The sequence below is a fragment of the Branchiostoma lanceolatum genome, chromosome 4 (assembly GCF_035083965.1).
Source record: "Branchiostoma lanceolatum isolate klBraLanc5 chromosome 4, klBraLanc5.hap2, whole genome shotgun sequence".
NCBI lineage: Eukaryota > Metazoa > Chordata > Leptocardii > Amphioxiformes > Branchiostomatidae > Branchiostoma > Branchiostoma lanceolatum.
The window spans coordinates 9,668,578-9,678,976 of NC_089725.1; the positions used below are offsets into that span (position 1 = coordinate 9,668,578).

General features: G+C 40.6%; 1 protein-coding gene across 1 annotated transcript in view; it reads right to left on the bottom strand.

The window, feature by feature from the left end:
• The window catches only part of LOC136434157 (SCO-spondin-like), a 29,931-nt gene extending 19,802 nt beyond the window's left edge, over window positions 1-10,129 (bottom strand). The window contains exons 1-17 of the mRNA XM_066426922.1: window positions 10,080-10,129; window positions 9,699-9,777; window positions 8,986-9,077; window positions 7,986-8,144; window positions 7,171-7,362; window positions 6,631-6,685; window positions 6,402-6,448; window positions 6,042-6,227; window positions 5,469-5,633; window positions 4,758-4,867; window positions 4,180-4,313; window positions 3,770-3,816; window positions 2,909-3,079; window positions 2,233-2,388; window positions 1,597-1,767; window positions 621-864; window positions 37-83 (exon numbers count right to left, since the gene is read on the bottom strand). Of these exons, the coding sequence (XP_066283019.1) occupies window positions 37-83; window positions 621-864; window positions 1,597-1,767; window positions 2,233-2,388; window positions 2,909-3,079; window positions 3,770-3,816; window positions 4,180-4,313; window positions 4,758-4,867; window positions 5,469-5,633; window positions 6,042-6,227; window positions 6,402-6,448; window positions 6,631-6,685; window positions 7,171-7,362; window positions 7,986-8,144; window positions 8,986-9,077; window positions 9,699-9,777; window positions 10,080-10,107 (2,083 nt within the window). The 5' untranslated portion in view covers window positions 10,108-10,129. The remainder of the gene's footprint in view (window positions 1-36; window positions 84-620; window positions 865-1,596; window positions 1,768-2,232; window positions 2,389-2,908; window positions 3,080-3,769; window positions 3,817-4,179; window positions 4,314-4,757; window positions 4,868-5,468; window positions 5,634-6,041; window positions 6,228-6,401; window positions 6,449-6,630; window positions 6,686-7,170; window positions 7,363-7,985; window positions 8,145-8,985; window positions 9,078-9,698; window positions 9,778-10,079) is intronic.
• Window positions 10,130-10,399: the final 270 nt, after the last annotated feature.

The following is a 10,399-nucleotide window of genomic DNA, read 5'->3' on the forward strand; positions in this document are numbered from 1 at the left end:
TCAATAAGTATAACAGCCGAGAAAATCAAACAATACCTTCACACTGTTCTGCTGTGCAGGAAAACCTGCCATTCTTGCAGACACTGTAGAAAACATTATGAAAAACGTCAGAAGAATTAAGCAAGCCATTTTCCTGCTGTGTCATGCTGGCTCAATAAATGTTCAATGTTGCATGGTCATCATTGGTCATGTCTCTTGAGGATGACAGTGGAAATTGTTTCCCCCAACTCTTTCTTTTTAATTGCTTTTCAGACGATGTTCTCCATAAAAAACATGGCAAACACCCAAATCAAGTGGCACATAACTGATCGGCGGATGTGGAGAGGATGTGTGATCGGCCGCTGCGCGATCGACCGATGATGATGATGGTGAAGTGTAACAACGAAACTGTATTGTAAAATCAGGAAATATTTTGTTCTATGATCACAAAAAGAAATGAGAACCCCTATCAGCAACGATATAACAGAACTTAAACATGTAATGTACCCCACTTCCCAATATGTTTCTAGATCTTTTGCGATCATGATATATCAGTAGACAAAATCTATTAATTGAGGAATTATAGGACAGGAAGGGAATTTAGCAAGGGAAATATAATATGACATTTGCATGATGGCTACCATTGGTTGCAGTCCTTTGTGATGACAGAGTCTGGTGGATGTCTGGTGTCGGTCTCCAGGTCCAGACAGCTGCAGGCCGACGTGTCCACGCAGGCTGTCCGGTTCTCGTTCAGAACCAGCCCACTTGGACAGTAGCAGCCAGGCTGGCACGACCACACACAGGCGGAGACGTCCTCGCACGATCGGGGGCAGGCCGGGCCGCATTCATCGTACACAGAACCGGTGATATTCTCACACAGGTGGGCTAAATCGTGCAGAAATACAAACATCATTTAGTATCTAATAAATATAAAGTAAAGAGGATGAGTCTGGCTAAAATATCTAATACTGTAAATGCAGAAATGTTCGCGGTGGTTTTATCTTTGCGGTTTTTGCGGCGACCGTTTCACCGCGACCTTAAAGCCGACGCAAACATTTTTGTTCAATACTGTAGCAGTTCGTTACTATAGCTCTGCCGCAAACTTAAAACCACCGTAAACACTCAATTTTCGCCTTAGCACGAAATGAAAGCCATGCAAATTTAAATGCATTTACAGTATTGGTCACAAGCAAGACAAATTAAATGGGTTCGCTATTGAAGTAGACTAATCTACTTGAAGTAGATGCTAGAAGTCTAAAAGTGGCTGAAGTTGTTGTAAAAGAACAGTAGTCAAAATGATTGAATTTGCAGGGCAGATGCCTTGTATTTTCTAATGGATTATCCATTTAACCAGTATAACCATTTGTGGCAGTACAGTTTAACATCTCACTTTCACAGGCACAGTATGACAGCAGCTGGTCATTAAATGACTTATCAATTCTGAGCCCTGAAAATCATGCCTTGAGGTGAACTCTGTAAAGCCATGACAGACTTTTACCCTCAGTACATTTGGCACACACAGTAAACAAACAACTTATTGTTTGGAACTATCAAGATATTTCCACACTTTTGTTTTGATCATTACATTTCCCATTCTGCACATGGGATTCTCCTTACCATTACAGCTCCCCATGTTGCACTGCACCCCTTCTGTAGCAGACCCCTCACAGAAGTTCCCGCCGTTGGACGGTGCTGGGTTGTTACATTCCCGCTGGCGTGCCGTGAAGCCGGTGCCGCAGGTGGCAGAGCAGGTGGTCCACGTTGACCAGGCGCCCCAGTTACCATGGTCTGGTCAGGTCAATGTAAATAGAACCCAGCAGGTCGGTCATGTCAAAAAGTTTGGTTTGCAGTATATTCTATTCACACACATTTTACAAGTATCAGGCAAATAGCACAATTGTTTTTAAAAAAAAATGCCTTCTACTCAAAAACATTGCAGTATTAGTTAATTAGTTACAACGTGGAAGAAGTGAATATCGTAAAAAGAACAGTAGTCCTGCAACTTACTACACTTTTAATCTAGAAAAAAACTCCTAATTCAGAGTGTGTTGTAAACTGAATTTTGTAGCTGTAAGAATTAAATCATAAACTTTGATTTGTAGCTGTAAGTACATGCATTAGATTATGAAGTTCTTTATTTGCCTTTTCAATGAGTCATGAAAGGCATGGGGTGCTTTTCAAATGACATGTTAAACATGGAACTTCTCATCAACTTGAGGAAACACCGATTTTCTTAAGCAACATAAAACCTACAAATGCAGATCCCGGCGTGACACACAGTCTCCTCCGCAGCATCCCCATCACAGGTCTCGTCCTCAGGACACTCCCGGTAGCGGTACTGCATGCCGGTCCCACATGTAGCTGTACACGATGTCCAGTTGGTCCAGTTTGACCAGCCAACCAGCGACACTACAGCAGTCACAAAATGTTCAATGACTTTAGGACTTCTTTTCTTTTTTTTTTAAGTCACCACATTACAAGACCAAGGGCCACCTCAAGGCCACAAGTGACAAGAATAGGACTGGAACATCATCTTTTCTTCCTAGAGCCACACCAATTTATTTCCATGGTCCACATTTTGATGTGAAAATGTAGCAAGCAGACATCATAAAAGCAGAGGGCAGGGAGGAAAGCTTCAATTTGACCGTACATCACTACAAAAAACTGAGTACACCAAGGCATAAACCTGGTTCTCAGGCTTTGATTTCCTTATGTTTTTCCAGTTAAGTATATTTTCTTTTAAATCTGAGAACAAATTAGATTTGAGTTGCCTAGGTCAGAAACATCATGTCCATAACCAGTTCAACTAACTGAGGGCAAGGACTGATTGACAGAGCTTAAGCAGAGCTTATGGATAATCTTTTTGCTCTTTTTTATAGCAAAAATGAGACTTATTCCAGTGGGCTGTGTTAAAAAGATATAGTTTTACCTTCGCAAGGCTGAGTGTTGCATGGCTCGATGTCTGTTGCTGGACCCTCACACATCTTCCCACCATTCTGCGGAGGTGGGTTGTCTCCGGAACGATAACGGGACCGTACGCCAGCATTACAGGTTTTGCTGCATTCCCCCCATGTTGACCAGGGGCACCAACCACAGTCAACTTTTTGAAAAATGAATTCAGAAGTGGGTGAATGATTGAATGAATGGATTTAGTGGAAGGATAGATCAGAAAGAAAATTTGGGTAACTCCAATTTTGGGTGTCAGCAATTACAGTTCAACATTGATTCAGAAGGTGAATCAGTAAAAGACAGTATAAGTGAGTGAGTTAATAGATGATAGCATAATTGAGTCAATGAAAATGTTGTTAAAACAAGGGAAATCGTCATTGAGGAGGAAACTGCCCAGTTTGGAGTCTGTCCTTGGTGCTGAAACTGGGGTGACTATGTATTCATGCAAATTTTCAGGAATTCATACAAGTTTTATGGAATACAAACACATTTACCAAATTTGTACTAAGAAGCATACATGATCTTATGGAACTCATACCCTCTACAAGAAAACAGACGAATCTTACAGAATTCATACGAGTTAAATGAAAAACAGACAATTCTTACTATTAGTAACACTTGTACAAATTCCGTAAAACTTGTATGTTTCTTAGTAATGGATCATATAAATTCTATAGAATTTATATGAATACTTATCAGGCACTCCTGTGAAAGGTATTCAAAATACAAAGGAAGTGCATCCTATGTTATCTTGCATACAAAACACTGTGTGTTAGTATTGTTTTCAAAGTTTTCTCCGAATGAGAAGATGTAACACTAGGCTGAGCGAGTGTGGCCTCACCTGGGCAGGGTGCTGTATCACACTCCATGTTGCCATTCACACAAGTGCTGTAAAAATGAACCATATCTTTTAAGTTACTGAAACTGCCTTGACATGAACAAGAAAGGCACAGTAATGCAACAAGTTATGTTTATAGAAATGATCTATTGAAATCTACATATTTCATCAATGATTTTGTGTCAGCATTTTGTTCCTGAATGCAAGGACATAAATGACATGTAATCTCTAAAACTTTGAAATGCCATCTAATCTTAACAAAGCTGACACAGTTTGACAACTGGAAGGTTTTATCCAACCTCTGTAACAGATCCTTTTTTCGAAGTTTTTCTTGGTTCTTGACTGTGTTCATGGTATGGCTTACGTTATCTGTAACAAAATATTAGGGAAGAGTATCTGATGTTTTTTCTCACCAGTTGTTACACTCATTGTAAGGCAGAACTGTCCCAGGTGGCACCTCCTGTCTCTGGTAGGTACATCTGCACTGAGGGGGGTCCACACACTCTCCATCCTGGAGCACCTTCCCATCGGCACAATGGCACCCGGCCTGGCACAGGGAAGGAAGATGCCTTGTCACACTCAAAATTCTACAATTCTCTCACAGATCGCGAGAAGACACTTTGTACAATGTATTCCTGTACCTGAACTTTTTTCTTACATGTACATGGCAGCCGGACGTTCCTATAACCTGTGACCTTACCTGACAGCTAAAGGCTCCCATGACCTGTGATCTGACCTGTGACCTCGCCTGACAGCTGGAGGCTCCTATGGCCTGTGATTTGACCTGTGACCTTACCTGAAAGATGGAGGTTTCCATGATATGTGATGTGACCTGTAACCATACTTGGCAGCTGGAAGTTCTCCTGACCTGTGATGTGACCTGTGACCTTACATGGTAGCTGGAGGTGCACAAGACCTATGACTATATCTGACAACAGAAGGCCTAGGTGTACATGTAATACACGTCCTCTGACCTGTCTTGTGACCTTACCTGGCAGCTGGAGGTGCACATAACCTGTGAGCTCAGCTCTGCACATGTCCGGGGACAGGTGGTGCCGCACTCATCCTCCTTCAGGTACACCATCCCGACAGGACACTCAACTGGGACAAGGAAGCAGCATGTCACTATGTTAAACATTTTGGATGTACAACTTTGTTGTGAGGGAGTAACATTTTGTATTTGGATGTTGCAGGCTTGATTAGTTAGGATCTCAAAATTGCACAAAATGACTCTTGCCATGCTTTGCCCTGTAATCTTCCCCTGAATCTTAAAACCTGCTTTCTCATTAGCTGGACTGACCCATTAGGACAGGGGGTGAAATCCTGGTGTCAGTTCAATATTTCAGCTGCTGCTCTTAAACTTTTTGGTGTTGACCTCCCAATTTTTTCACTCAAATGAACCTGACATATCAAGCTCAGTTAGTAGTGGTAAAGACTTTTGGCGGTTTGAAATACACTAACTTAAGGCAATCATGTTTTGAAATGATTGGTAATGTACAACTAACCTGTTTTTCAGGTAGTTCTGAGATTTACATTAAATAATAACCTATGATATTACACATTGTATACTATACGCTACAACAACATCACAACAAATGAAAGTAGTCACAATTCAATAACTGGTAAGTTAACGCATTATTTAGATGCAATATGCATTTGTGTGAATATAATAATACAATAAGGCTGACATCAGAGGACTTACAACAAGGCTCTCCACACTCCATGGTCTGAGAGGCAGGGCCTGTGCAGGGTTCCCCGCCGTAGGCTGCGGCAGGACTGTCGCACACTCGGTGTTGGATCCGACTTCCTCCTGAACAGGTCTGACTACAGGAGCTCCAGGGGGACCACGCACCCCACTGTCCCTCCACTGGAGCAACAGAAGACAATTACACGTACTTTAATAGAAATCTTAAAAATCAAATAAAACATGACAAAGAGGAGACTTTTTTCCAGTTCTCACAACTTATCTTGACAATTAAAACTGCCAACTTATACCTTCGCCAAGAAATATTATCAGCAACTCAGACCTCACCTAATTTGCATGATAGAAATTTTCACATAACATTTCTCGCATATAAGAAATCTTCATAATTTAGTGCATCCTTTGCTCCTTAGATTTTATGCAAAAAAGTTCCATCTTTTAAGCAAAAAAATTGAATTCAACATCACCTCATTCCAGATAGGTTGCAATATCAAAGTTCTATCCTTATTCAAATTAACACCTGTGTTACACACCTGGATTTACATGTGACACCTGGACACCTGTGTTACACACCTGAACACCTGTGAGTGTTACAGTCCTCCCTCTCCTCAGCCTCCCCAGTGCAGGCTTCTCCCCCGTGCTGCGGTGGCGGGTTGGTGCAGTTACGGTACCGTGACCGTGATCCCACAGTGCCATGGTCATCCACACACTGTTTGGAACACACTGTCCATACTGTCCAGATAGTCCACCCTCCATCAACTGCAGAATAAATGTCACATGCACTAAGCACCTTATAACTCTAGACACTTAGGTCTGTATTCAATATTGCGCAATAACAAACCGCTTCAATGTAAAATATGATTGCAAGATATTTTTTGCAAAATAAACAATATGTTTTGCCATGTCTGTAATAAAATTGGTATAAACTTGTACCTGGGCAGCCACCTGGTTCACAACTTAAACTTCCACTGTCACAGGTACTATGAAAGAAAAAGGAACCAAATTCAAGAAATGAACATATGGCAAATTGTCATCATTTACCAATATTAAACTGATCACGAGTGCAGCCGTTGCTCATTAGATATGCAATGAAACTTATGTGAAGAATTGAGGCAAAATAACACAGTCTCAGGATACAAACTGTCTATGAATTCCTACTTACCAGTTGGTGCAGTCCTTTACTACTGTGGTTCCAGGCCCAACTTCCATGGAACCTCCTTTTATGATGAAATTCAAGTAGAAACCATGAAATATATTCATACTCATAATCTATAAATTCTGTCAGATAATCCTTACAAAATACAGTATAGATCTTAAAATGTTGATGATTCATAATAACAACTTTAAGATGTATATGCAATGTAACTTGAGTAACACTTACTGTTAACTTGAATGTGTATACTTCTTAAAGTTCATAATGAATTTGATTTAATATACACATCATGTACCCTGTGCGATTGTTGTGCAATAGTTCATTCAATCAACTATTAATTCTTTTGTTCACTCGTTCATTCTTAATTAAGTTCACTCTTGATTCAGTTCCTTCATGTCAACTCAGCCACAAACGTCTATGAAATTATTGTATTAAATTTTGTCCTTGGCTTCAAATCAAAGTAACACTTGTCCTTAGATACTTGTCCTTAGATACACATCAAACAGTTCCCTTGGATATAAGTTTGAGTAACATCAAGACTTCACAAACCTGAGCTGAGGGGAAGCCTACATCTGCAGCTTGCCTCTGGAACACACTGGCCATCCTGCAGTGCCTGTCCATCAGGGCAGTAACATCCAGGTAGGCACTCATCTTGGATACAATGGACACCATCCTGAAGGTCTGTACAACTGTGCGGGCAAGGATCGCACTCCTTGTACACTTTACCCTCAGCACAGGTTTCTGGTCAGGGGAAGAGAGATGTGTAAATGGCTTCCAAAACAAGAAACAAAAGAAGAGGATGGTGAGTAGGCTTTTTTCCAAAGAAATGAAGGACTGAAATTTCATCAATGCGACTTGAAACTACATATTTTTCTTGATGTTGTGCTACAATGTCTAGTGTAGTCTTCTTTCAATCTTTTACATGTACATGTACATGTACTGGCAGATCTAGAGGTTTGCTAAGAAGGGGAAATCTTTAATACTCGGTAAAGTTGTTGACACTCATACTCTAAAGATCCATCAAAACAAAATCAATCATTCAAAACATGACTGACAACATGCAGAAATGATTAATCGTCTTTCATCGTGTTCAAGTAAATTAACCCTTAGACTTAAGGAATACATTTTTTCTGTACTTTTTGTGCATAATCACTACTTACAAACCAGATACAGTCCTTTTCTTGTTATTTTCATATTCTACAGGTTCTCAGCTTTCCAAAAATTTATTATTTACCGATACTTAACAGCCCCGAAACAGTTCCTAGGTGGGTGCACCTGAATCCCGACAATTCTAGTTACGAATCCTGCATGCAGGTAAAACGTTATCCCATCCTCTAAGGGTTAACTATCACAATAGACAGTACCTCCACAGCTGTTGGTGTTACAAGGCATAGTTTGTGTGTCATTCCCAGGACAGTTCAGAACAGACGACTCATCAGGTATGCAGGCACGAGTCCTGGTCTTCTCCCCTCCATCACACGCTGAGGAACAGGCCGTCCAGTTGGACCAACCACTCCACTCCGCTGTGGACAAGGAGCATTTATTTCCAAGACCGAATTCTTTGATTCAATCCAGATACACCACCAACTGGATATGGAGTTAAACAGATGTTTTGGGGGTCCTCATCCGAAATGGGGGGTGAAAAGGAGGGAAAAGTCGCTCTTTTTAACCCACTTTTCACTCCTTGGGTCCAGGTAAAATGGGGCAAGGACCCCCGAAAAGTCCACATAACCCCAAATCCAGATGGTAGTGATAATCCGATTCCTTCCTAACATGGTGGATAAGCCAACTTTTACTGTAGAAGCATTAAGATGTGTTTGCTATAAAAAAAGATACGAAACATGACTTGTCTACAACATTGTTTAGATAGGGATGTTTTTATGTGCTCAACTGTATGACCGAAATTACAACAATTCAATACTGTTGAGATATGTATGTACGATTGCTGGATTCTCAATTCTTCCACAAAAGGGGTCTGTGATAGTGCACAGCAAAGGAGTGACAAAACAAATTTATAAGACTTGAGTGGAGATGGTTTTTATTCCACATGACAATGCCCAATTTGCACACTTTTGACAGAGAATAATTTCCCCCTCAAATATTACCATAATTGGAGAGAGGTTGAAGAAAATAAAGATTGAGTCTTCTTTTTCCATACACAGTTTTTTTTTAGAGGGATACCCTTTAGCCAAAGGCTAATCTTCCAGGGCTTTCAGAATAAAAACAATTTTGCTTCTGAATGAAAGTTATTCCCTGTAAACAGATGGTCACTGGACTTGAGTGCACCTGTGTGTAGCATTGAATTGTGGCCTGAAAGAAACTGAGGTGCGCCCTGAACTACTGGAATCGTACAGGTTTGTTTACCAGGACATGAGTAGACATTGCAGGGCTGTATCTGGTGAGAGTCTCCTGTACATTCTTGGCCTCCATGAGCTGCAACTGGGTTGTTTGGGGACCTGGATAAGGCAAAGCTAAATTCATCTATTTGAAATGATAATGTAAACAATTTTTGAAACAAACCTTTCCAGCCTGCATGGCACATTTCTCTTGTCATAATGATTATCATTCACATAACTGGAGAAAATTTTATAGACCCCAGAGATGGAGGGCTCCTGGAAGATTCTATGGATCACATACAGAGACCACATAGCAAACGCTGAAGTATACAATAGAGTCAAGCAAAACATTGGACTGTAAAAAGACCTCCTAACCACAGCAAAGAAAAGAAAACTGAAGTGTTACGGCCATGTCTCATGGTCATCGGTACTAGCAAAATCTATCATGCAAGGTGCCGTTGAGGGAAGAAGAGAGGTAGGCAACGGAAAAGATGGTAGGATGATATCAGAGAGTGGAAAGACATGGCACTAAGCGAAACATTTTTAACAAGAACAGAAAACCAAGGGTGGAGAAAACTAGTTGCCAGGTGTTGAAGACTCTACAGTGCCTAAACAGTCAGATCAGGGGGTAGAGAGAGAGGGGGGGGGGGCGAGAGAGAGAGAGAGAGATAGATACAGAGAGAAAGAGAGAGAGAGAGATTCTCATGTCACATGATTATCATTATTTTCCATTAAGATTACCTGAAGCGCTCCTGGTACCCAACCCCACAGGTTTTGTCGCAGACAGTCCATGTGGTCCAGGCTGACCAGCCGCAGTCCACTGGGGGAACAAAGCTCTTCATTAGCATTAAAAATTCATTAGTGTTGATGTGCACAATAATTGAAAATGTCATCATTTCCTGAAAAAGACCAAAGACTCTTTAAAAACTTAGGTAAGCTTCTGTTTTCATTTGGTGACTATAACAGTTCCAAATTAGTTTAAAACTAGTTTGCTGTCTGATTTGAGAATGAAAGGATCAAAACTTAGTGTTAGGTTTACAATACTATATGTGTATGACATGATGTTTGGTGATGGATTTTTTTTGCAAATCCAATTTTGTTCAATATACATGTACTACATACCTGGGCATTCCTGTTGGACACAAGACATAGTTCCATTGCTGCACTCACTGAAGTGGGAACAAATCAAACTGGTTCATCTCTGGTAATTAGATAATCTGGACATACAACATTCAAAGTGCTTTTTAACATTTCAACACCCTAATCCTTATCTTACTAATTAGTACTAACAGTACATAGCTACTGTTATGACATCTGAAACTGACAGAACCATTTCCACATCAAGTAATAATAGATTTCATTTATCACTCAAATAGCCCTTCAGGAGACTCAATTCACTTAAGGAGACTATAAAGAGAGGGTTTACCACGAAACATTACTTT